This window comes from Macrobrachium rosenbergii, chromosome 19, assembly GCF_040412425.1.
Source record: "Macrobrachium rosenbergii isolate ZJJX-2024 chromosome 19, ASM4041242v1, whole genome shotgun sequence".
Classification (NCBI taxonomy): domain Eukaryota; kingdom Metazoa; phylum Arthropoda; class Malacostraca; order Decapoda; family Palaemonidae; genus Macrobrachium; species Macrobrachium rosenbergii.
In genome coordinates, this window is record NC_089759.1 from 893,866 (window position 1) to 921,048 (window position 27,183).

Below are 27,183 nucleotides of genomic sequence, written 5' to 3' on the forward strand. Positions count from 1 at the left end.
GATACGGGGGCAAAAGATCGGCGGGGAAGAATTCCAACTCCTCCAACCGTCTCGTGCCAAGACCCTCAATAGTGAGTTTGCCATCGTATTGGATGGCCCGGAGGGCGAAACGCCAAGGGTTACCAAGATCGAAAGGCGGGAGGTCCGCTGTGTCGGGAATGACATACTGGGGTTCGGCTGGGGGTGGATTAGCCATTCCCGCCAGCATGTTGTCATAAGTGGCAAACTTTTCGGATATCTTATTATCATAAGTGGCAAACTTTTCTGATATCTGATTGAATTTATTGTTGATATCCTCAGAGAATCTTTGAAACATCTGGTTCGCAAAAGCCTCCGCGTCAAAGGCAGGTTGGCGAGGTGGGCTTGGTTTTGCTGCCCTCTTACTCGCGCCTTTGCCGGAGGAACCAGACTTGCTCCCGGAGGCTACAGGTGCTGAGACCTTAGCCTTCGACGGGGGGAAAGGCGATGCTTTCTTGGAGGACGAGGACTTATAGCCCTTCGCCTTCCATGAAGTCTTCAACTTTAACTTGGGGATAGCTGATGGAGCTCTATCACCCAAGGAGGAAGACTTCCCAAAACCTGAAAATGAAGAAACAGAAGAAGCTGGGGAATCAAAAAGGGGGCCCGGCCCAACAACCTCACCTACCTCGCTACTTACCCCCAGGTCCTGTTCGGTAGCCATAGGTTCTAGGTCTAAGTCCAAGGCGGCGACGTCCTCTGAAACCTCAGCGTAGAGGATATCCACTTGGGGTGGCTGGGTCGCATCCCGGATCTGCTGGATGATGGGGTGGCAAGATCTTCTGGCACTGCGGCCGCCACCCGTGCGCGCGGGTAGAACAGGTCCCTCAACCTGGCGTCGAGGACGTAGGGCTTCCCGACGGAACATTCCTACCAAACCCAGCCACCCAGGCCCGGAGAGATTCCAAGGCCGACTTCTTAGAGGACTCGTCCGCCTGAAAGAAAGCCAGCAATTAGCTAAGGGGGAAAAAACAGTCCGGAAACCACATAAACAAAATTCAAAATGAGGAGCGTAAACGGAGGAAGGTTGTCACTTACCGACTCATCCTGGATGGTTGCGCAGAAGAGCGAAGCAAACCTCACAACCATCGGGGTGCCAGACTACCAGATCGTCGAGCCGGACCGCACAACCAGCGTGGGTCCGGCACACTACGTGACCATAAGGTTGTTGCAGTGACGCGGTACACCCCGGCTCCTCACAGCGAACAGTCTGTAAGTGGAAAACGAACATGAACCTACCACTCTAAGCAATCTAAAGCCGGCAAGGCCGGGAATTTCAACTGCAGCCGGAATACTCCGGTGGAGAAGAAATACCTTATCATAAACTAGGCCAATAAGCTCTAAAATACACAGAGTGGAAGGCAAGACTTCCAGACCCCGGAATACTCCGGGGAATGAAAGGAATGAGACAACAGGAACTCGCCGCAGGGGTTGCCAGTAAAATTAACGGCGGAACCCCCGGGCGTAGAACCGGACTCACGTATAAAAATAAGGAGAGTACTCCGAAGATAACACAGATATTTATATTTAAATACGTATATCATGAACAATAACATTAAACAAGTGACGGTATAAAGGGTAAATGCTCCGGAGACCGGAGGGATCCGCTCCCCTTATATAAATAAATAAATCCCTCTTCACTTACTTCCCCGCCAGAGAAACAAGGTGGGCAAGATGCTCGTATATTCATAACATAAACCGGAGCAAGTATAATAACCCAGCCAAGTAACCCGACGGGGAGGGAGGAGTGCGGGATAGAGTGTTCGAACACGTTCGAGCTACGAGTGAACGAACCACCAACACCAACACAGCGATGCTAGGGACTGTATGGGAGGGAGCGAATCCCTCTACCAAATGGAGAAGTCCCTGAACTCGGAGAAAACGCCATCTAGCGTCACCCGCACGAGTAGAGCAAGGCTGGAAGGGTGGGGGGGGGAGGGGGTGGAGTAGGGGAGAATGGTAGGCTACGAAGAAAGAGAACAGGAGATGGGGGAAACATATAACCCGCTCAACTGCACTACACCACTCCAAGAATGATCTGAGTCTTTTTGGGAACTGTGATAAGGAGGGTGGCCTACTACTAAGGAAGGGAAGCGACCAAGCCTCGATGCCCGACTCCTGCCTAGGCACAGCCTAATAGGGACCTAACCTAGTATAGGCTAGGAAAATGGAAGGAGTGCGGAGGGGAGGAGGAAGAAACAAGGAGAGAAATTTTGTGCCGAGAACCAACCGGGAACGAGAAGAGGGGGCAAGAAGGCGAATAGCCTAGAGGAGACACATCCAAAGAACTCTATTCCCCCAAAGGAAGGAAGAGAACTAAGGGGCTCACTCTGCCCACCAAAAAACGACCCCGGAAGAAACAGCAACCAAAACTCCCTCAACCTGATGGACCTCCACACCGAGGGCAAGGGGATGGAAGCAAATAAACCTACTCCACTAAAAAACCATCACACAAAAATATTGAAATAAAAATGTGCTCAATAGGGTGCGTAGCCTACCTCGGGGCAACGGTTAGATCTAAGGCTGCCGCTACCACGAGGAGGTAAACGATGGTAAAATAAAAGAACCGAGAGCACTATCGCCAAGAATAAAATAAATAATTGGCCTAATACAGACTAAAATAATAGGGAACCCAACCTGGAGGGGGGGTACCTGGACGGGGCATCACCTCAAAAGGGCCGGTAGGCCAAAATTATGTAAAATTCAAAAAAAAAAGGGGGGGGCACCCGCAGGAAACCCGCCAGGAGGAGAACCATGGGGCAAAAATATATCATCTATAACGACAAGGAGACAACCCCAACAGAAAAGAACTGATGGGGTCGCCTCGCGGTCGACATGGCTGGCGGGGGACGCCGTGGCGTCATAATAAGATCTCAATATTTATATATAAACGAGACCAAAACAGCCAAAATATAGAACGAAAAACCCCACAATAAGATGGTACTTAACTTGGAGATAGTAAAGCTGCTCGATGACATGGTGAAAGATGGAAAAATCCACAAAAAGGCACGAGCACACAAAATTAAAAGATAGTGATCACGTGCTAGAAAATGGAATGAGGTAGGTGGCGCTGGTGTCGCCGTCCTGGCGGGTATTGGGTGTAGGAGCTGTAACGGCTCACCGCTCTATTCCGGGGGTTTTGATAGGGAGAGATCTTTCGAGTAAGTCTCCGTGGTAGTGATCTTTCACTCACTCTTAGTTATACCGACGTCTTCCTTGGAGAAGACGCTCGACTGGGGGTAGTAGCCCCAGCTTTCCTGAAAGCTCTTTTTTCTCTGGTATATCTAGCATATTATACCTAGAAATTCGTGCTGTAATGGAATTTCACCGGCTGACACGGGACTGAACTCAGCAATACCTTTTTTAAAGCTGACTTTGCTGTGGTAATAGTAGTCGAAGCCAGACCCTTTTTGAACAATGACCTGAAGAATGATATTGCTAGATTTGTGGTCATGACTTGAGCTTCAGATTCTTTCAGGAATGATGCTAACTTTTTAACTGTTGAATCATACTGTCTTAGAGTAGAATCCCTTTTATCTGATTCCAAGAACAGTGTATTGACAGGATCAATATCCGCACCTCTCTGAGCAGCGAATTTCATGAAGTCCACAAAGCCAGGGCATTTAGAATTCTTGAGGAAGCTGACACAGTCTGAGTTTGTACTATTTGGGTCAGCTGTGGCCTGGGTATCTGAATACACCGGAGCTTCAACTCCAGAAGAAGAGGGAACCAACTGCTCTTCAGCCAGTTGGGTGCTACCAGGGCCACCTGACCTTTGAATGACCTGAGCTTGTGCAAAACTTTCATCAGCAGGTTTATTGGTGGAAACAGATAGATTTTCTGCCACATGTTCCAATCTATTGACATTGCATCTGTGGAGTGAGCCAGAGGGTCCAGGTTGGGAGCAACATAACATGGAAGTTTGTGGTTGCTCTCCGTGGCAAACAAGTCTACCTGAAGACCTGGAACCTGATGGCGAATCCACTCGAATGAAGTTTTGTCCAGGGACCATTCCGACTCCAGCGGAGTTGACCTGGATAGAGAGTCTGCAATGACATTCCGGACTCTGGCTAGATGGGTGGCTGACAGGTGCCAACTGTGCTTTTTCACCAGGGAGAAAATAGCTATCAACACTTGATTGATCCGGCTCGATTTGGAGCCCCCCCCCTGTTTATACAATGCACCACTACTGCACTGTCCAGAACCAGCCTGATATGAATCTGTCTGGGTGGACAAATTTTTTTCAGAGTTAGGAACACTGCCATTGCTTCTAGAATGTTGATATGGAACTGGCGGAACATTGTGGACCATGTACCTTGAACTTTTTTGTGTTGGGAATATCCTCCCCAGCCACTTAAAGAAGCGTCTGTGTGGATCACTAGAGATGGAGGAGGAAATTGGAGGGGTACTGACTTTGAAAGACTCTTGACTGTGGACCACAGCCCGAGTCTTTTCCTCAACACTAGTGGAATTAATGACATCTTGTCTCTGAGCAAGACATTGGCTCGTCTCCGCCACACTCTGTTTATGTCTTTCAGCTTGGCTTTCAGCAGCAGATCTGTGACAGATGCGAACTGAAGAGAACCCAGGACCCTTTCCTGAGTCCGGCGAGAGGCTTTCCTGCATTTGAGGAACTGCCTGGTGGCTTTGGCTATTTCCCTCCTTTTGGCTGGCGGAAGAGACAGTTTGTGTAAGTCTAGGTCCCACTGGATACCTAGCCACTGAAATCGAGCCTCTGGAACTAGGCGGGATTTCTCCCTGTTTATCTGGAAGCCTAGGGACTCCAGAAACTCGATCACAATGGCCGTAGCTCTCTGGCATTCCCCGGCGTTGGATGCCCAAATTATCCAATCGTCCAGGTATGCGGCTAACATGATCCCCTGTGACCGTAACTGCTGCACTACCGTTTCTGCCAGCTTGGTGAAAATTCTGGGCGCTATGTTGAGCCCGAATGGCATGACTCTGAATGAGTAGGCTTGCTTTCCTAGTCTGAATCCTAAGTAAGGAGAGAAGTTGCTCGCAATCGGGACGTGATAGTATGCGTCTGAAAGATCTATAGAGGTGGTGACGGCTCCACGGGGAAGTAGGGTCCGTACCTGCGAGATTGTAAGCATGCGAAATTTGTCGCATTGAATGTAAAGATTGAGACGAGACAAGTCTAAGATTACTCTTTGCTGACTGGAGCCTTTCTTCGGAACGCTGAACAGTCTGCCTTGAAATTTCATGTGCCTCACTTTCTTTATAGCCCTCTTTTGAAGCAGTTCCCTTGCGAAGTCCCGTAGGGCTTTGGATGGAGGCTGATGGAACCTGACTAGTGGGGGAGGGTCCTTGATCCAACTCCACTCCAGACCTTTGGAGACTATGCTGTGGGCCCACGGGCTGAAGGTCCACTGGTCTCGAAAGAGGTATAACCTCCCACCTACCTGAAGAGGCTCATTGGGAGGGGGAGGGCTTGCTTCCTCTGCCTCGGCCTTCTCTCCCCCGAGAGAGGGAACGCAATGCAGCCTTGCCTCTGAAGGAGGCTCTTGCTCTACTTCCCCTTGCGTTCCGGTTAAAACCCCGAAACGACCCCTGGCTCTCATACAAGGGATTGAACGCCGGAGACGTGACGAAAGTTGGGGAAGCAAGGGAATGCTGAGCAGGCTGCATCAGCACGTACTGTTGAGGCTGGGCCTTCGAGGTTGAAGGCTGACCGATCTGGGAGACCGGTACAGCCTGCATAACGGTCTGAGTCTGTGGTCTCTTGAACTTCCTAAAGCGTTTCCCTGGCCTATTGTGGGACCCGGCAGACTCGGAGGCCTTCCTCTTGGCGGGAAGACCCCAGCGGAAGCGGAGACTCTGATTTGCCCTGGTTGCCTCTACCAGGACACTGTTGACCTCGCTCTCGGGGAAGATATTGGCCCCCCAGAAAGAGCTTTTCATGAGCCTATTGGGCTCGTGCCTTATGGTGGCATCTGCAAAGATGTGTTTGCGGCAGTTCATTCGCGCCACCATAAAGTCAAACAAATCTGCCTGAAATCCCGCCAACAGAGATTTCGTCAGGACTTGGAAGAGCTGATCCTCGGAGTAGATCACCGCCGTAGCTTCCGTTAGGCACAGGGAATTCATGGACCGGCTCAGTCTGCACCTGGCCTCGAACTCTGCCTTCAGAAGAGCCTCCGGGATCTTAGAAAGCTGCTCGCTGAACAAGGACGAAGTGCAGTCCGGTTCGAGTCTGCCCACCGTGAATGTATCTGGAGCACCCGACCAAAATTCTGAATCTCCGGGGAAGACCAGTGAAGTGGGATCTGTCTCCCGGAGCTGAGGCAGCGGCTTACCCCCTATGCATGCTTGAGCGGTCGCTAAGGCCACCTTTGACATGCAGGGGGTTGGGACTTTATCCCCCAAAGAGAACATGGTAAAGTTCCCTTTGAAGGGAGTTAACTTGGTGTTGTCTGCCTCCCACTCCGTCAGAGTGCGCAGCAAGGCAAACTGAGCCTGGTCCCTTGGGAAAATGACTGTTTCTTTGGGGACCTTGTCAGACCTGATCCAGGCCTCCTCCGTCAACCTGGCGTAGCCTGGGAAGGGGGGCACCAGGTCGGGTGGGAAGAACTCCAGTTCTTCCAACCTGCGTGTCCCTAAACCCTCGATTGTAAGGGTATCTTCATGCTGGGGAGCATGAAGAGCCAAACGCCAAGGATTTCCCTTATCAAAGGGAGGAAGGGTGAAGGCATCCGGAATGGGGTGAGACAGCGCTGGACCTCCGGAACGCACAAACCCGGAGAGCACGCTCTCCTGGCTCTGAATCCTCTGAGTTAAGGACCTCCAATGTTCATCGGAGGTCTTCAGGCCCGAGGCAAGCTCAGAGGAGAGTTTATTCAGCTTAAGGTCTACCTCCTTATTAAACTTTTGCAGAAGCAGGTCTGCAAAAGCCTCAGGGTCAAACGCAGGCTGAGGGGGGGGGCTCGCCTTAGCTGCCCTTGATCTCGACCCCTTGACAGGGGGAGTAGCCTTGCTTCGAAGGAGGTAGAGGAGTAGCCTTACGGGCGGAAGAGGACTTGTAGCCCTTGGACTTCAAGGTCCTCTTCACCTTGGGGACAGCAGATCTTGATCTGTCCTCAAGGTAGGAAGACTTCTGGAACCCCTGAAAAGAAGACACAGAAGAAGAAGGGGAGTTAAAAAGGGAGCTCGCTCCCCCTGCCTCACTTACCTCCCTACCTACCCCCTGGTCCAGTTCCACGTGCATCGGTTCCAGATCGAGGTTGATGGCCGCCACTTCCTCTGTTACCTCCCCGCACAGGTTGTCATCTCGGGAGGGTTGCGTCTCTACCCGGATCTGCTCAATTAAGGGGGCGGCGACGTCCGAAGGAACAGCAGCAGAGATCCGGGCGCCGGGGTAGAGAAGATTGCATATAATCTCAGATAATACATAAGGCTTCCCCGACGGGATGTTCCTCCCAAACCCGCTAACCCACCCCTTCATTGTTGACAGCGCGGAGTCCCGGGAAGTGCGGTCGGCCTGGGAGAAAAACGAGGGTTTACTAAACCAGACATCAAATTTTATAATCAACAATCATAAGGCATGTGATCAAGAACGTCATATTCAACAAAATAAGCAATGTAGTCGAGCAAACTAAAGGCAGCGGACTTGAAGCTTACCGACTCGTCCAAAACCTGCTCATACAATGTGTAGCATACTTCACATCCATCCGGGTGCCAAACAACCAAGTCTCCCACCCGGACTGCACAGCCCGAGTGGGAACGGCAGACTACGTGGCCGTAAGGTTGGTGCAACACAGCCGTGCACCCGGGCTCCTGACAGTGTACCATCTGTAAGTGGATAGACAGTACATGAGTATGCTAACTAAGGCACGCCGGAGTAGATCCGGCGGAGATAGAAGCCTTAGACTAGTGTAGGTGATGGTACATGCTTATTGATAAAAACAGAACCCGCCGAAGTAGCCCGGCTGAAAAAGATAATATATATAATATATGACTAGATAAGTTAAGGACCGCTGGAGTTAATCCGACAGATATAGTACACCTTAACCTAAGATCCTGCAACATAGTAATTAACATGAAATAATAAATGAAAACAAATACTGCCGGAATCCGGCAGTGATACATAAACGTTAACAAATATGTGTGTGAACAGCAGTACATAGCTGGTTATGATGTTCCGTCCCGGAGACCTCGGACATCCCGCTACCCCCGCCTCTGGTAACAGCGGAGGGGGCGGAGAGGTGAATTCACTACTGAATCGTCTCCCGCGCATGTGGCGGAGAACGGGTAGTGAATAACGCCAACCGACTGAGAACCAAACCCAACGGAGTGGTAACAGGCAAGAGAGCAACGGGAGATCCGAAAAAACCGGTGGAACGCAACCAGCGAAAGTAGGACAGAAACCCTGGACTTGTGTCCGGAGTTCTAGCTAACCCGGAGGAGAGCGAACCAACGAGACACTAGCGAAGTGGCGGAAACCTGAATGCGGAGGCCAGAAAGGTGGGAAACACCTACCTGGACGCCGGACTAGACTCCCCACGGGGTGACGGTCGTAAGAGACCGAAGTCCCGCACGCGGGAAGGGAGATGATCACACGCCACACGCTAAAGAGCAGGGAGGGAATAACAAAATGGCGGGGTCGAGCAGCAGTGGCCAGGTAGATGGGAAAATCCCCTGGACACAGATAGAAACTCCCCACGGGGTGCCTGTCCTGAGGACCGACTTCCCTCACACAGGGAGAAACTAAAGACACCAGCCAAATGTTAATGAAAGGGTCAGGGAAGTTAGGCTAATAACATGAAAACTTCAACCACCCCTGACTCTCCACCCTTCCCCGACGTCAAAGCCTTGACTGGGGGAAGGGAAAGAGGGAGGGAGGGAGGGGGGGGGTGTGGGAGAGAAATTCCCGCGTAGAAGGCTACCAAACAACCGACAGACTGGGCGGTAATAGGCTACGAACTGAGGAGACCTCCCCTATACTAACCTACCTCCCAAATCAACTGGACTGTTCAGATATACCAGAACAGAGGAAGGGTGGGAGGGGAAAGGGGAGGGGGCGGAGGTCTCAGATGCCTAAGGACACCCATCAAGAAAACGGTACGGTCGGATGGAACCAAGGAACGGGGAACTCCCTCAACCAACCCACGTCTCCCTCCAAGCCTCAAAACGACATGGTCGGGAGAGAAGGAAGCTGAGTCATATGAAATACGCCTAACATAAATAGCCTAACCCCCCGATGAAAGGTGAGAGGGCTAGGCTAGAATCCCAATGACACCGAGTAGTACTGCTAAAAGTTAACCCAAAAACAGTAAATAAACGTAAATAATAGCATTATACATAACAATAATAAAGAACTTGTGCTAAGGGTATGGCCTAACAGCTCGCTACGAACAGGAAGCGGGTAATAACCAAAATGGCCGCTCCTGATGCCAAGCCAAAGGCAATTTTAATCCCGAAATATACATGTCATCCATCACTTAATATATCAGATAAACCGATAGCAAGACAGCACCACCCTGGAGGATATATTCTTCCAACGTGAGAGGAAAGTGCCCACAAAAGAAAGAGAAAATAATGAAACAAAAACAATAGGGGGAAGCCTCCCCCAAAAGTAAATACGTGACAATACTGGCACCACCTCCCCCGTGACGGAAGAACAAACCGTCCAAAGGGAACTTCCTGAAGGGGTATAATAACAGAATATGAAAAGAAATATGAATGACCAAGTGAGACACCCGCAGAATCGCGCTGCTAAGGCATCCCCCAAGGACAAACTGGCTGAGGCAAGACGAACGCAGAGGAACGCCTGATATTATTCAACCCCATAATATTGAATTAGAGATTAAATAAAAGCCTCCATAACTATAAAACCCCACAAGAAGATGGTACTTAACTTAGTAGCGGTGAAATCTCCGGAAGACATGATAAAATCCAAAAATAAGGCACAAAACCCAAAGTCACAAGAAAAGCGTGATAGGTTGAATGCGTGCTAGAATGGAATGGGTCCAGATGGCGCTGGGGTCGTTGGTTGGCGGGACGGTGAGTGTTGGCTTTGGGTCGGCTCCCCACCTTCCGGGGTTTTTGACATTGGGATGTCTACAGAGCAGAGGCCTGTGACAGTGGCAATATACACTCACCCTTATTTATACCGACGTCTATTTGATTATAGATGATCGATTGGGGGGTAGTAGCCCCAGCATTCCTGATAGCGTTTTTCTCTGGTATTTTTAGCAATACTAATACCTAGAAATTAGTGCTTCATGGTAATTTCACCGGGTGACACAGGTCGAACTCGGAAATAGGTTTTTCCTATGTCAGAACCTGTTTTTGATAGTGTAGTTACTTTTTTCGTCCTTAACCTGTTAAGCGTCCCCCGCGGGTGAGCTCGCTGCTAACGTACCGTCACGCTTTTTCTTGCATTTAGTGGTCATATCACTGATGATAGTTTTTCAAAGTTAATATTGATTTTTATGCTTATAATTCATACTGTAGTTAAGAGTAGGAATTCTATTAAATGATGGGATAAAAAAACTATTAATACTACTATTATTTTATTTCATAAAACTACAAAATACTGAACGAAAAGTGTTATACATACATGCACTATTATTTTGTATGCCAATCTCTAAAGCAAGGGGCTACACACAATCCTACTTCACAATCCTTACACCAATATGAGCTATCCCTTCTTATGTTGTTCTTCCGACACTGAGCACAAGTCCTTTGTGGCCTCTTCTTTTTATCTGTAGGTGGACAATACTCAGGAAAGTGCCTGCCAATTAGCCGTGAAGGTTTTGCTGCAAGTCGTGGGGGCCTGTGTAAGGGAACAGGTCTTTCTTCTGCATATTTCATAATCAGTCTTTCACTAATCCTCAAAATAAATTCACGTCTTACAACCTTCCCACCAAGGGCTCTATATGTGACATAGCAATTCACAACAGACATGTCTAACAAATGTCGAAATACTTTCTTGTAATATTTCTTCAGTCTGTTTCTTGGGTCGAAAAATGAACCAAGAGGTTATCAGACAAATCAACTCCGCCCATGTTTGCATTATAATCTGCAACTGCTTTCAGGTTTATACATTTCTTTTCCTCTCCTAGATTTCACCTTCACCATAGAATCATCATGCATTGTACTCAGAACACATACATCCTTTTTATCTTTCCATTTCAGTACCATAGATTTTTTTTGGAATTCTGCTACTTTTTCACCTTTTTTCAGTTTAGTTCCTTTTATTTTTGCTGGCACATCCTTTCTAGTGACCCTTACAGTATCGACAGTGTCAGTTTCTTCATCCGCAAGTGCATCTGCCAATGTTGGACTTGTATAAAATTATCTGTATATAAACAATAGCCCTTGTTCAAAAGAGGGTCCATAAGAGAGGAAACAATTCTATTAGACACAGGAAGATCCATATATTTTTCCATGTATTGTGTATCCTTACCTGCATAAATGAAGAAGTTCCATATATAACCAGTAGAACTTTCACAAAGTTCATAAAACTTTATTCCAAACCTTTTACGTTTAGCTGGTATATACTGAATCCATGATAAATTTCCCTTCCAGCCTAACAAAGACTCATGAACAGAAACGTTCCTACTTGGAATGTAATTGTTCATAAATTTCTTCAAAACAAGATCGGTGAATGGCTTTATTTTTGCTAACTTTCTTCCTGGTCCTTCTGTTATAGTACTATTGTCAACCAAATGTAAGAATTTATGCAACAAGTCAAATCTACGGCCACTCATTACCTTTGGAAAAAAAGAAGAAACACTCTCTCGTGTTGAGAAATACATTGAATTGTCACACTTAGAATCAATTCCCTGTAAAATAAGTAGCCCTATAAAGACTTTCATTTCGCTTGCACAAGTGTCAAACCATCTATGTACTCGTGACTGTGGAGACAAATGTTCTACATTCTCATCCAGAAACTGATTTGCATATCTGTTTGTCTCTTTCACGAGGTAATCAATGACTTCATCATCAAAGTATTTCTCAAAATATTCTAATGGATTCTCTTTATCCTCAACTGAAAATTTCACGCCGGGATCAGCAACAAAAGTAAAGGGATCTCTCTCTCTCCCTCTCGGAGTCCAGTCACTCGGCAATGAGAAGTCATCTTCACTTCCGCTATCGGAAGAAAAGTTTCTCTCTTCAATATCCTCATCACTGGAGGATTCAGAACTAGAGCTCTCATCATCAAATATGTCTTCAGTATCAGACATCTCGTCTAGGATATGATTTATCTCACCTGAAGACATACGCCTCCTCTTTGTGGCATTCATTGCGGAAGATGTCGAAGCCATGTTGTCTCTGAAAACGCCTAACGCGTACTGGGAAAAAAATAGTCATCTAGGCATCAAGCGACCAACTAAAAAGAGTTGCCAGGCAGGAAATAAGTCATCAATTACAGCTTACGTGTTCTGAGAGTGTTACCAAATGATGTTCCAACATTTTCCATACGAGTAAACGTATTATTACGGGGCTGACAGCTTGAAAAGCACAGTTAAAGTCGTGAACGTAATATCCCGTTGAAGGTGCTACCGAGTAGATCGCAGCAAACGTATTATTACGTGGGTGACGCTTAACAGGTTAAGGAGTTTTACAAAGAAACTGACATGTGACGAAAGGATTAAGCTCTCAGATTTCAATCCCAACAACCCAAAGAAAAAACATTTCTGATCCAAGGTCAAACCATGAGTTTCGAGGCCTATTCTCTATTCCAAATACCTCTTAGGTTTTGGTAACGAAGAACAAAAGCTAAAAACGAACTTATGTTTTTAGGGTGACTTGCCTAAGCATGCTGGGTATGGTTGTAGTATTGTCACACCTTCCCCCAGTGATAGTCAGCATACCCACCTATTAGGAAGACCCCTGGTTTTCTGCTGTAGAGCCCATGGGGTCAGGACTAACCGTTACCACCTACTGATACAGTGTAGTCGAATTTGTTCGAGCTTATGGCAATAATATTTTAAGAATACTGTCTCTGTCAATATTTTAAGAATACTGTCTCTGTTGACCACCCTGTACATTCAGAAACTTCAAAAGAGACATTTCTGAGGCAGGTCAACAATGTACTTACTTTCCTAATATCATGTGACCTAGGAAAGGAGTGTGGATTTGCCTTTTTAATGAGGGACACTAAAATTATTCTCTGCCTTTGTAGAGAGAGTGATTTATTTGTGCTAGGGTGTAGGAAAATTTGATCTGGGATGTTTGCCATGACATCTAGGTAAAGGGTACCTTAAGTGCTTGAACCAGGCATAATGTTTTGTCTGCTGAATTAAGTTTTCTTATCAGAATAGATTTCCTTCTTAAAGGATTCTCATTCTTGGCCAGGAATGATGGGCCAGGGGACAATAATAATTGATGGTCAGCTGTTTGCGTGATGTATCGTCCCTGTCTAAGAGAGCCCAGTTCACTAATACAAGCTCCTGGTGTTAATGCAGTCAAGAAGATCACCTTTTGCAGCATGTGAGTTGTGGTTGTATTGGGTCTGCTGAATTGAGGGATTAAAAGAAGTTTAAGCACCTTGTTCAGGGACCAAGTAATTGGAAGCCTTTCGGGAGTGGGTCTCCGTAGTGCAAAAGACTGCTGAAGGGAAGTGACAATTTCTATACTAGAGCCAGTCCCGAATCCATAAAGCAAGGTTTCCATTAATGCTGCTTTGTATTCCATGATTGTTGTAACCTCAAGGCGTTTCTCTTCAAAAGGTATATAAGAAAATTTAAAAGTGTTCCATAGAGATCTTAACTGGGCTCTCAGTATGGATATAATCTAACCATATCTTCCATACAGACTGGTATTGTCAGATAGATGATGTCCATAGCTTTTGCACTAGCTACCTACCAATGTTGGGTAAGTAACTTTTACGGTAGACAATATTTAAAAAATTCACTCGTGAAGGTCTTGGCTCAGCAAGTAGGATGCTTAGACGACTTTCCCTCCTAGTGTTTGGGATAGAACAGCAGACGGTAGTGGAATTGATTTTTTCGCCCGTTGTTGGAGTAATAGGAACCAATGTCTGTTTGGCCAATTTGGGGCTATTAAGTAAGCTGCTCCTTTGAAGGTTAGAAGCTTGCTCAAAACTTTCAAAATCTGGAACAATGGAGGAATCGTCCTCCATTTGTTCCAGTCTTGTAGGAAGGCATCTCTTGGTGTTGCTTGACTGTCCAAGTTCGGAGACACACGTACTGGGAGTTTGTGATTCTCGTATGTGGTGAACAGGTCCACTTCTGGTTGGGGAAGCATGTTGGCTATTGTTTGAAAAGAGTGGTTGTCCAATATCCACTCTGTTGAGGCTGTTGTTTTCCTTGATTGAGAATCTGCTATTACACTGACAGACCCTGTGAGGTGAATAGCAGACAAGTTCATTTCCTTGCTTGCACTATCCGAAGGATGCAGGACTTTGCAGTCATGTTGTCTAAAACCAACCAAATTTGTGTCTCTTCTGGAGGTTTGAGTTTTTTTGAGAAACAAAAAGACAGCCATCAGCTCCAGGAAATTGATATGACAATTCCTCAGAGTAGGAGACCACCTCCCTGCTACTTGATGCTCCTCCCAACGCCCTCCCCAACCTGTCAACGAGGCACCTGTGTGTATTGTCACTCGTACAGATGGAGAGGGTCTGGGTGACCTGTTTTGCCAGAGATTATTCCTTCTGGATCCAAGGCAGAAGTATCTCCCCAACTTTTTGATTCTTTTGATGAAGTCTGTCTCGCATCTGACCTGTTTCGCCAGAGATTATTCCTTCTGGATCCGAGGCAGAAGTATCTCCCCAACTTTTTGATTCTTTTGATGAAGTCTGTCTCGCATCTTTCTTCTTGCGTGCGATAGCCAGAATTTGTTCACATTTTTTAGTTGCAATCTGAGTACTGGATCTATTACTGATGCAAACTGCAGCAGGCCCATCATACATTGTAATTGCCATCTGGAAACTTGGGGCTGTGCAAGGAATTTTTTGAGGTTTTTCCTTATTCTGTTTTGAGTATTAATGGGGAGAGATAGCAGGTCATGAAGGGTATCCCAACACAGTCCCAGCCACTGAAAATGTCTGCTGGGTATGAGGCAGGATTTTTTCCAATTTATTATAAAACCTTTTGACTGGAGTCTGTTGACCACTGCTCTTAGGTTTTTCAAGCACTCTTTTTCTTGTGGGCCCCCAGATTAACCAGTCGTCTAGGTAGGCTATTAGTTGTATTCCTTCTTGTCTGAGTTCTCGAATAACAACCATTGCTGATTTTGTAAAAATTCTTGGGGCAATGTTTAGCCCAAAAGGCATGACTTTGAATCTATATGTATCTTTCCCTATCCAGAACCCTAGGAAGGGGTGGAAGGGAACGGCGATAGGGACATGCCAGTATGCATATTTCAGATCTATAGAAGCTGTCCAAGTCCCTTTTGGAATGATTAAATGTATGTGGGTAAAGGTAGTCACCTGAAATTTTTGGCAGACAATGTGCTTGTTCAATGCCAATAGGACGAGGATCACTCTTCGTTTGGAGGAATCCTTTTTGGGGACACTGAAGAGTGTGCTTGGTGGCGAATATATGCATGTTTCCCTATACCCTCCTTTGAAATGGCCTTCTGCACATTATCTTCCAGAGGGGGTTCTTGTTTTTGGGAGAACCCCTTCAAAGGAGGGGGAATGAGACCATTTCCACCCCAGTCCATTGAAAATAATGCTGTCCCCCCAAGACTTCCATTGCCTGTGGTGTCGTCAAAACCGACCCCCAACCATACAATTCCTATTGGTATCCACCTCTTTCTCTGCCTTTGCCCTTGATAGGCATTCCAGGTGTTGCTTTTCCTTTTCCCTTATAAGAAGGTTTTTGGACCTTGTGAAAAGGATGTCCTTGCTGTTGTTAGTGTTGTCCCTTTGTAGGGAGTTGTCCTCTTCTGACCACCTACCTGTTTTTGAGGGAAATTTTTGGGGGTGACTGAATCTTATATGATTTTTGATAATAGCGAGCCGTTTTTGGGTTGGGTAAAGGGAAATTTCGGGTTTCCTGTTTTCTGAATTCCACTTTCCCCAGAAGAACATGTACTGTGCAGTTCTATGGGTGGGCTTTCTCACTCAGTTGAGCCACAACAGACTCCTCAAACAAGTCCTTACAGAAGGGGTTAGACCGTAATAATGCAGTCATATTGGAGAGTGACTTGAGTCCTCCAGTGTTTCCATTCCCGCTTTTATGCTCCATTCTAGAAAGTCATAGAGTGCTTCCTATAGGGTTCTCATAAGAATTTTGGCCATGACAGCAAAAATTGTTCTGGAATCTTCTGTAAGCCTTTTGTTGGCAGCTTCCAGCAAGGTGGTAGAGGTTATAATACCAAGGAGGTGGATCCTAGCATGAAATTCTGCCGAGGCTGTCCCCTTTGAGATTTTTCTCATAGGGGTCCCAAACTGCTGAGTAGCTATATCTAAAGGGAGCTTTTTCCTTTCAAAAAGGGAGTTTAAGTATTGCCCATTCCTTGGTGGAATTTTTCGAGGTTGGGATGACCGTGGCAAATGGCTTTAATTGTGCCAGTGACTCTCGTTTTCTAATCACTACAAAATTCTGAAAATCTGTCTTCACATGATTAATTATTTTAAAAGTGAAGGGATGGAAGGTTGGGGCTACTTGGTGAGCAATTTGGGTATGGAAGTAGAGATCCATTTTCCGTTGACCTGGTAAAAGGTGTCTTCTATAGCTCTTTATGCTATAGGAGCAGGTAAGAGAACCGTTGCCTTTAGTGGTTTCTCCATATTTGGCGAAGGTGGTACCAGGCGCCATTCTTTATTAGGGAATGCTGCTCTGTCTCTAAACTCTACATGTACAACTTTGATCATAGTTTTTCTCTCATTAACTAGATACTTACTATTGGGAGAGAAAATGCTCATTGAGGTGTCCAACCAAGGATTATCAGTATCACCAAGGGTGAGTATTGGGAGCCCCTATTATGTTGTAATCTGAAGTTTTGTAGTCTGAACTGCCATTTTGTTGTTTCCAGTCGGAATTCTAACATTAGACCTTGTTTTGGTAGAATTTGTATCCACTCTCACTTTTTGGTTACAGGATGCAGTACTTTTACGCTTTGGGATGTACGTCCTGACTTAATTTCCTGTTTGGAATCATGTGTTATGTCTATTATATATTGCCATTCTGTGACAAGAACATCTTTGATGTTACTCAGAATTTCCTTTCAGAATTGATCAGATGCCACAAACTGTGTATCCCTTTTTGGGGGAGCCTGCATAATCTGTGAGCATCAACAACTGAACTGTAACTGCCTGTTACCCAGGGGGCAGAAGTCCTGGTTGAGTATACCCCTCCAAAAATGTAGTTACCTTATTTCAGTTGGGGTTAGGTGGATCCTAGTATCCCTTTTGGGGGAAAGATCCTGTTCAGCCTCTGATAGCTGCATGGGGGATAGAATCCTTATGGCAGGTTTCTCCCATGGTTAGCTGAAATTTGTGTTCCTCATCCTTCTAGGTTCAGCAGGGTCAGTTCAGTGGCAATGTCCACTTCATATTCCTTTGTAAGAATGTCACCCCCATGTGAAGATTCCTCTACTTCCTCCGCAGAGTTAACCTGGGAGGTGCTGTGGACTGATGTTACTGGGTTTTGGCCTAAACATAGATCTTATTCTGAGAAAGAGTTAAATATCTTCTGCCAGAGTTCAGCTGGTAAGATATAATCTCCCCCTTCCTCACCCCTACTGAACCCTAGGACCCATCAAGACAGCTTAAAACTAGCTGTTTCATTCTAAAACTTGCTGCCAGGAGCATACTACAAATCTCGCCCATATCTGGTGACCAAGCACATTTTCTTTGTTTTTATAGGGACTATGCTCATGGCAGGTGGTATAGGCCGTACCCACTGGCAAAAAGCGAACCAAGCAGTTTGCTGCGGAACACTTGAGCTGAGGGTTCTGCACAATGGCGGCCCTGTAGTGATATAAAACAAGTTATTATTAGAAACTAGCCATTATTAATTGTTTTTCATGAGGGACACTTCTGTACTCACTTATATAGTTAGTATATGCCATATTACAAGTGAATTTCATTACAAGTGTGTAGCTGTAACATTTTTTTAAAATATCTGTGTTAACTTAAACCCCCTAAGGTTCTGACACCAGTATATGGCTGTATTACTTATACACTGTTAGTCCTTTTGGAATGGCTATGTGAAATTTAATTCTAAATGTCATGCCGTTCAGACTAACTGCTACAAACTAATTTGTTTAACTAACCCAAGCTACTTTTTTATATGGCTTAGGTTAATGCTTCTAGCATAATCTACGTTCATCTAAGAATAGAGGATTTCTTGGAGGGTTCTCGCTTAACCTATTAAAGGCCACTGTCTATTCTAGGCTTATTTAAAACATTTAAGGATATAAACTATACGGAAAAGAACCCTCTTATAATCTGGTTTTATATTTTATCTAGCCGAGACTACCCTTTTTATCTAATATTCTGCCACTGCTGTTTTAGGCTAATAGTAGGATATAACCCTTAAAAAGGGGTTCCTACTTAATCTGGTTAGGCTACTGCCTGGTCTAGGTTTATATCACCTTTAAGGATATAGGCTACGTAAGAACTCCACAAATATGTAGTCTTACAGATAGGCTACCCAGTCATAAAATCTATGTTATCATTTTATTAAGCCTAGGATATTGTTTATATCTAATCCTAGGCTATTTGGACTAAACTACCGCATAGACTAATAATAGGGTATTTCTTAAATTGTTCTCTCAAAGGCTAGTATAGGGTATTGCCTAGTCCAGATTATTTTAGATCACTCTTAAATGTATAGGCTGTATAAAAACAGAAACTTACTAATAGGTAACCTTATAGTTAGGCTACCATTTTTGTCTAACCCAGGTTGTTGTTTATATCCAGTCCTAGGCTATTTGGTTTACTAATGTGTAACCTTATAGTTAGGCTATCACTTACCTAATCTAGATTATTGTCTAATCCAGATTATTTAATTTACACTAAAGGGTATGTGTTTGTGTTTAACCAGTTGTATTTAAATAAAACACAATTACCTTAACATGTACTCTTAAAGCTAGGCTACCATCTCACCTAGTATAGATTACTATTTCATATAGTCCTCAATAATGGGATGTTTCATGGAAGGTTATCACTTAAACTAATATAAGGTACTGCCTAGTCTTGGATTATTTAGATCATGCATAAGTGTACAGGCTATATAAAAGGAAATTTTTTTTTACTAATCTGTAGCTTGCTATTATCTAATCCTAGGGCCCTTGGTATAAACTAGGCTGTTGCCTAGGCCCATTCAGGGTATGTCTTAAAAGGTTCTTACTTACCTTAATGGAGGTTATACTCAAGGATATGTAATCCTAAGTTATAGGTTACAGACAACATCCACTATTAATCTAGTCTATATTATTCTCACTGAATCTATGTAAGCTACTGCCTAGACTAAAAGGATTATCTATGTTAATGATAAATTGTGGTATATTTCTTGTAGTTGAAACATCTAACTAGAATGAAAAATTCTTTAAAACATTTTGCGCTTTTTACAATTAGCGATCAGCAATCGTGAGTAAGTGCCAACCCAGTGCTAGCAAGAAATGCCGGTTTCTGGCTTTCACACACAAATTAATTACCAATTCCAAAGGTTTAAAACTAAAACTGATTATGTGAACATTGTTCGAAAACAATTAATCGAAAACAATTATTCGAAAACAGTTATTCGAAAAACAATTATTCGAATGGAAAATTGTTCGAAAGAAAGTTATTCGAAAGGACAATTATACGAAATGGTAATTATTCGAAATGTAAAATTCTTTATTTAAACAAATGTGTAAAATTACCAAAAAGGATGAAATCTTTTAAGTATGAATGTTATTACTAAAACTATTAAAATAGATTCATGATAAAACAGATTTACTTATAAATGCAAGTTATGCGCTACAGCGCGCAAAATACTCTAATACTGAGTACTCTTCAAAGGTTGCCACTAACTTTTTATCCTTTCATTCAAGTCACGATATTTCATGGAACTCTTCATATTTGTGCTTCCTGCTCTTACTTTTGCAATGTGAATTTCTTGTAAACCCTGCTCTCTTTTAAAGCATCTAGAACTTCCATATTGTTGGGTGATGAGATGACATTTGCTGTAAAAAGCTCTGTGCCATCCTTCAAGTGCGTTGTTAGTCCTAGGCAAATCAGTATTGACTCTCTCAAAACAAGACCACATACTTATTTCAAACATAGGACTACGTCGATGACGTCTTGAAGGACGACCCATCCATGAATCTTCAAAATAATCTAAAATAGGATTTACATCTTGAGGATATATATCTGAATCTAGCAAAGCTTCAAATGATTCAGTAACTTTGTCAACGGGGACAAAGGCCAGGGCTAACAGCATTCGAATTTTTAAAGCAAATTCGGAATCTGTATCGTATCTCACTTTCAGACCACAATCACATATCTTTCGATACAAGCACTGGCCTAAGTGGAAAAGGCATCCATAATGAGAAGCTGTGCTGAATTCTTCTTTAACGGCAGTCATAGCTGCAAGTTCAAAGTCTGAAGTTATGGTTGAAACTTGTAAATTTGGAACCATAGACTTAATTTGAGCAAATAATCTTCTATAAGTTTCAGCCCTTTTACCTGGAAGTAAGGCGTAGACCACAGGAATGGTGTAATTATTCTTCACAGCATGTACAGTATATAATTGTTCAAATAACTGAGGTACAGTTTTAAATGTTCCGTCCACTTGTAAATTTGCACTCTTCTCAAGTAGACTCAAATTATTCTGAGTTGCAAATATAAGCATTCTATCATCGTAATGGCCGGAATCATATAGCAAAAACTGCTCCCCTTTATGAGTTTTAGTTTGGTCAGTTGTTAAAACAATTTCCCGTCTATGAATTGGATTAGCTAAGCCTGCTCTTTCTTTTTGTCTTACGTTGTGAATAGATCTTTTTATAGAGCTTATTTGTGGTAAAGCTTGCTCGGCACTTTCACTTAATTGCGATGCAGCTGCAGAAATGACATACTGAGGAGAATCACGGCTTTCTTTCGCATCACTTTTCACTTTGTTCATAAAACTGCGCACTTCTGTATTGACAGCATCACCGGAATGGTTATGTTCACGAGGAACTTTAATCACTTCACCATCATTGGTAATTGTTCGGCTTTTGCAATACGATGCGAACTTATTGCACTTCCAATATATCTTGTTACCAACTTGCTTGTCTTTCACGAATAGGAAACCATCGATTTTAAGCATAGGCTTGCCTTTTTCACTTGAAATGTATTTGGCCATCACTGAAGGGCTGCAGTATTCTGAAGAAATGAAGTCCTTGGTGCTTGATGTCCTTCACGACGTTTATTACCACTAAGAAAATCGGATAACGTTCAAACAAACATTTGAACTAAGAAAATCGGATAACGTTCAAACAAACATTCAAACAGTTATTTGCCTATTTGAACAATTGCTTATTAGAGTAAGGTTCAAACAACATTTCGAATACTTATCATTTCGTATAATTGTCCTTTCGAATAACTTTCTTTCGAACAACTTTCCATTCGAATAGCTGTTTTTCGAATAAATGTTTTCGAATAATTGTTTTCGATTAATTGTTTTCGAATAATTTTCATGATACGCTAAAACTTTAACTGGAACTTAAAATTAAGAAAGCACTTAACATTGCTTAACTGGAACTTAAAATTAAGAAAGCACTTAACTTGCAATGTTAGATGTTTCCATGATCCTCGCTAATGAAATCGGAGAACCAAAGAGCCAAGTTTATGGAAAGCTGGCTTGCAGTAAACAATATTGTGTGACCAAAAGGGTAATGACTTATCTGGTCCTGTGTCGGTCCGTTTGTTGACAATAAGGTGGACACACATGCACAATATTCACTTCTTCTTCTTGCAGGTTTTGATGTTGGAAAACTGGGTTCGGCTTTGCTGAGGATAAGGGAAAGTGCCCTTTTATCTTTGATTCCATTACATACTCCATCACGTTTTATGTGTTTGTCATTACGACACAATACCTGGCCACAAGACCAGCAAAAAGAGAATTTTTTTATTTTAGTTTGGTCACCTTGGAACTCTGGTAGACCATGGAAGGGTAGCTCCTTGAGGATGAAACAAGCGGTAGACCATGGAAGGGTAGCTCCTTGAGGACGAAACAAGCGACCACACTAAAAAATCAGTGTTTCTGAGGTTTGAATGAATTATTTATATTTACATTATTTTAAATGGGAAAAATTGATTCAAGTCGCAAACTTTTCGGGTCACAGACTGTCCTCGAACAAATGAAGTTCGTGAACCGACATTATAACTATATATGTGTATATGTGTGTGCTATATATATTATATATACATATACTATGTAATATATATATATGTGTGTGTGTGTATGTATTCACAGCATATTATAATTCAGTAATGAATATACATGTATCCAAAGCATAATGAATATAATTTGTTTATGCAACATATAGTATTCATGGGCTACTGCCAAGATTGTAAATAAAAGTTCGATTCCCACATGACAACAGCTAACTTGTAATATGAAGTAAGAATAATCTTAGCTTCAGTGGTCCTGTATCTCATCTCAATATTCAGTATCACACAACAATTGCCAGGCATATACTTGTGATGCCCAGTCACGGTGTCAAACACCAGAGTTCAATGAACCATTATGTGGGCTCGACAATACGTATGCCTCCTTTGCTGCTCACATCAGACTGTTCGGTTGGTCCATTACATTTATCATTTTGTTTCCCATTCCAGATTTCATTTCCCTACAACACTTCTGGATTATTACTGAGATTGCCCATATAGCAAGTAATATTATCAGTACAGCACTTATATATAAGTTCAATTTTCTCTTCTTGAAAATTAAATGAGGCAATTTTGTCATCCAAGAAACTGGAGATGACCACGGAGTTATAGAAATGCAGGTAGTCGTCATATACATTGCCATCTTATTACGCTGCGGCAAAGTTGGATGTCATCTCATTTCCATCAAAACATGACATGATGACCGTAGTTGCGAAACATGCAAACAGCAACATGACAGTGTCATCAAATAGTAATTGATTTATGAGGTGTCACAATTTTCAGAAATTTACATACGGAATTAGCCTATATTTTTCTTATGATGCTGAAACCAGTTGCTACACACTGTATATACATCAAGAGATTATGAGGACTTATACTTTTAAGTATTAATCTTGTTGTGTACAAAAATTTTACAGTCCATTCCAAATGTTGCTTTAGCGGTCATGGTAAAATGGGAGCCATGACATAAAATTAGATGTATGGAAATTCATGTTTGTTTTTCAAGTAAATTATTTTGGCCAAGGTAAAAAAATAAGAAAAATTATAAAATCTTGAAGAAACCAGATTTTTTCATAGAAATTCAAAACTTTCTGTGCTTAGACCAGGGGTTCCCAAACTGGGGGTCATGACCCCCAAAGGGGTCATAAGCCCTTTTCTGGGGGTCATGGAGGGTCTAACAACTGTATGCACTACATTCAGCTTGCTGGAACGGGGCTAAACTTTTTAGAAGGCCTATAATTGTGGGGGTCATGACAGGTTTGGTACTGCTGTAAGGGGTCATGTACTAAAAAAGTTTGGGAAACACTGGCTTAGACCATATGTATGGTGCCTATATGTTCAGTGTCTCATTGCATATCTAAGCACAGCATTAATTCTTTTCTCTTTTGATGGAAGAAAACCATTGGTATATTCATATATCCAAGTAAATAGTAAAAAGAATGTTTTAGTAATAATTGATCGCAGCAATAGTAGAAATAGTGAGGGGCCATATTCAAGGCTGTAAAAGTGACGAAAGATTTCAAAAAGGAAAAAGCACAGTTTGCCCTGAAATATGAGTTGAGATAGTTTCGTCTACAGTATTACACCATGAATACATGTAGAACAAAACAAAGTTTTTTCACATCATCTGAATGATTATGTACCAGTATAAGACAGATGTTTCAGTCAGCGTTTCCAGAACAGATCACATGGTTCAAGATACCATCCCCTATTCCCAATGGGAAATACTTGGACATTATTCATGTCACAACTATTACTAAAAAATAGCTTAAAATTATTAAAATACAGTAATAGCATTGTCGTATGATGCTTGTAGTAGATATTGTTCTTTTTAATCAGCTCCCATTAAGTTATCATTGGTAAAGTTTTTCAATGTGAAGCTATTTAAAACCATAATTTATGATACTATATCTTGTAAAACTTTTGCAGGCAAATGTAGTGATGTAAGATGTTCAGTGGACGAGTTTTTAACCTCTAATTTCACTTTTTACCCAAGATAAAGTTGTTTGAAAATCTACTTATAACTGCCTCTTTGTGAATATTGTGTCTTCTTTTTTGTGCCCAGTATGTGACCAAACTAACAGGTTGGATCCCAGTGTAGGTTTTACACTACAAGAGGTTCATGGAGAAATTGTAATGAAATTACATAGACATAATCAAGATTCTCAATATAATTTTTTCAGCTCATGCAAAATCATGACTAATATCTATTTTATCAATATTTCACATTTCTTTTGCAAAATATCACTGCACAGATGGCTGAATTGACTACAGTATTTCAAGTGCTAGCCATCAGTACATTCGTTTGGTTACATAGCTTTGCATCAGTGTACTCTGAGCTAGCCAGTCTGCAAGTTGATCGCTATTCAATATGTATTATTGTTATTGTTCCAGTTCATTGAATACATATTAGTTTATGAATATCTTATGAACAGTCATCTATTGAAGTGAACGCAACTTGTACAGTGCTGATTTTATATTTTAGCAGCAATGAAAAGGAGCGAGGAGTAAGAGAGTTGTGTGCTTGTAACAGCTCAGGTAGGCAAGTATTTATTTATTATGTGAATTTTCAGTTTGCAGATTTTAACTTTTTTTCTTTTGTATTTTCAGAAACATTATGGATCACTGAATTTGCGTGTTGAGCTTTATGTTTGTAGGGATCTGTATGTCTTTGGAGGTATGGGTTTGATTCCCACCACTCCCCCCAAATTATGTCGTGCTGTGGAAGTCGAATGATTAGACTTCTTGAACTTAAATAATTTATTACTAATATGAAAGAGTGAAACGTCTGTCTCGTAATGGTGACAGGACGAATCTGAGCAAAACAAACTACACCTGTATCGGTGTTAACACACAATCATATGAACACACTCTAACCTCGATGTGTGAGGCATAATATGTAACGCACACAATGTACAAGTTTACAAACACATGATCCTTTTAACAGGATAACAGAATATCAGTTTACTAACAAATGTAAGAGAACTTCACTACCCTTGAATGCAGTAAACATAATACAGTACTGGAAAATGGCAGATAGGTTACCACCTTGATTGCGCCACCTTTGGTTGCGACAGTGATGTTTACATATAGAAAACTTCATCAAATATTGTGTAAACGTTAGCACCGAGTACCCTCTCACTCCATCGTTTAATCTCCTTCACTAGTTTTTGATACATATGGATTTAACAGTAACATTTCAGTTATGAGTGTAACTTCAATTATGATTATTATATCCTTTATCAGTGCCTGTTCTATTACATGTACATTTTTAAAGTGTTCAATGTTTTGTATCTCATTAAATGAAATTAACAAAGCAGTGCTGGAATGCAGTCAAGAAATGAGATGTTGCTTTTAAAACTGAAGACATTTTAGTGTAGGAACTTCTTTCTTTTGTCGAATAACTGAAACAGGATATCTTGTCCCAGTGATTCATTGACAATTGTATTGATGTTCTGTGTATTCAAGGAAGGATAAAACTTATTGTTAAGAGTTATCTTTAAGACTGTGATCATTTAACATAATTTGAATGTGTAAATTTTAACTCACTAATGCAACAGTTTTCTTTTTTGACAGTAACAAGAAGCCCAAAAGACTGACTGAACAAGAATTAGAACGTGAATTGAATGAATCTGCACCCAAGAAAAGCAAAGGAAACCATCAAAACAAGAAAAAGAAGTAAAATCATGTATGAATATTTTTATATTAAAGACAACTTGACCAGTTTTCTATGATAACCTAAAATAATAATGAATGTTTTGTTAAGGTATATGAATATTAATAGCTACAAATAAATTTGCACCCATTAGTAAGAAAACAATATTTTATATCCAAAGAAGTATACACTTTAAGGTCAGTTGCCTTTAGTGGAGAGCCAGGATCCTCGAGGTAATAAGTCACCAATTACACATCCTTTAGATCCCAGTTGTTTCTTTTCGATAATTACAGAAGTACTGTTAGATATTTGTACCATACATAGCAATACTGATGATTTGAGAATTAATTGCATGCTAGCAGGACAGCAGTAAATGAATAACAGAAAAAGATTTAGCATGTATATATATACACACACACACACACATATATATATATATATATATATATATATATATATATATATATATATATATATATATATATATATATATATATATATATATATATATATATATATATATATATATATATATATATATATATATATATATATTCATAGTTGTTCTTGGCCAGAATAGTCCCTTTGATTTGACACAGTGATAAAGTATAAAAGGTCTCTAGGCCAGATGGTCCTTCCCTTGCCTATAATGCATGTCTACCTGGTTTCCTTATTCATCCTTCTCACACAGATGTGGCAACAAAGCAGAGGTTGGCTAAGATCCCCACTACTTGCCAGGCTTGTGAAAGAAAAATACCACAAATTCACATGCCTTTTTTGATAGTGAAAGCGAGTGGGTTTGAAGACTCATAGTGGCTACCAAAAATAAGTTTTTCCTTCATCAAAACCTGTTTTTAGTTTTCTGTAAAAGAAAATTATTGTGCCGGTTTTGTCTGTCCATCTACACTTTTTCTGTCCACCCTCAGATCTTAAAACTACTGAGGCTAAAGAGCAGCAAATTGGTATGATCACCAGACACCCTTCAGTCATCAAACATACCAAATTGCAGCCCTCTAGCCTCAGTAGTTTTTATTTTATTTAAGGTTAAAGTTAGTCATAATTGTGCATCTGGCAACGATATAGGACAGGCCACTACCGAGCATGGTTAGTTTCGTGGGACCACCGAAAGATAGATCCAATTTCAGTGGCCTTAATTATGTGATGTACAGAAAATGCGATTGCGCCAAAGAAACTTCGGTGCATTTTTACT

General features: G+C 42.3%; 1 protein-coding gene across 1 annotated transcript in view; it reads left to right on the forward strand.

The window, feature by feature from the left end:
- LOC136848545 (RNA cytidine acetyltransferase-like) overlaps positions 1-26,135 on the forward strand; it is a 427,260-nt gene extending 401,125 nt beyond the window's left edge. The window contains exon 19 of the mRNA XM_067120821.1: positions 25,895-26,135. Coding sequence (XP_066976922.1) covers positions 25,895-26,000 — 106 coding nt within the window. The 3' untranslated portion in view covers positions 26,001-26,135. The remainder of the gene's footprint in view (positions 1-25,894) is intronic.
- The last annotated feature ends 1,048 nt before the right edge of the window (positions 26,136-27,183 follow it).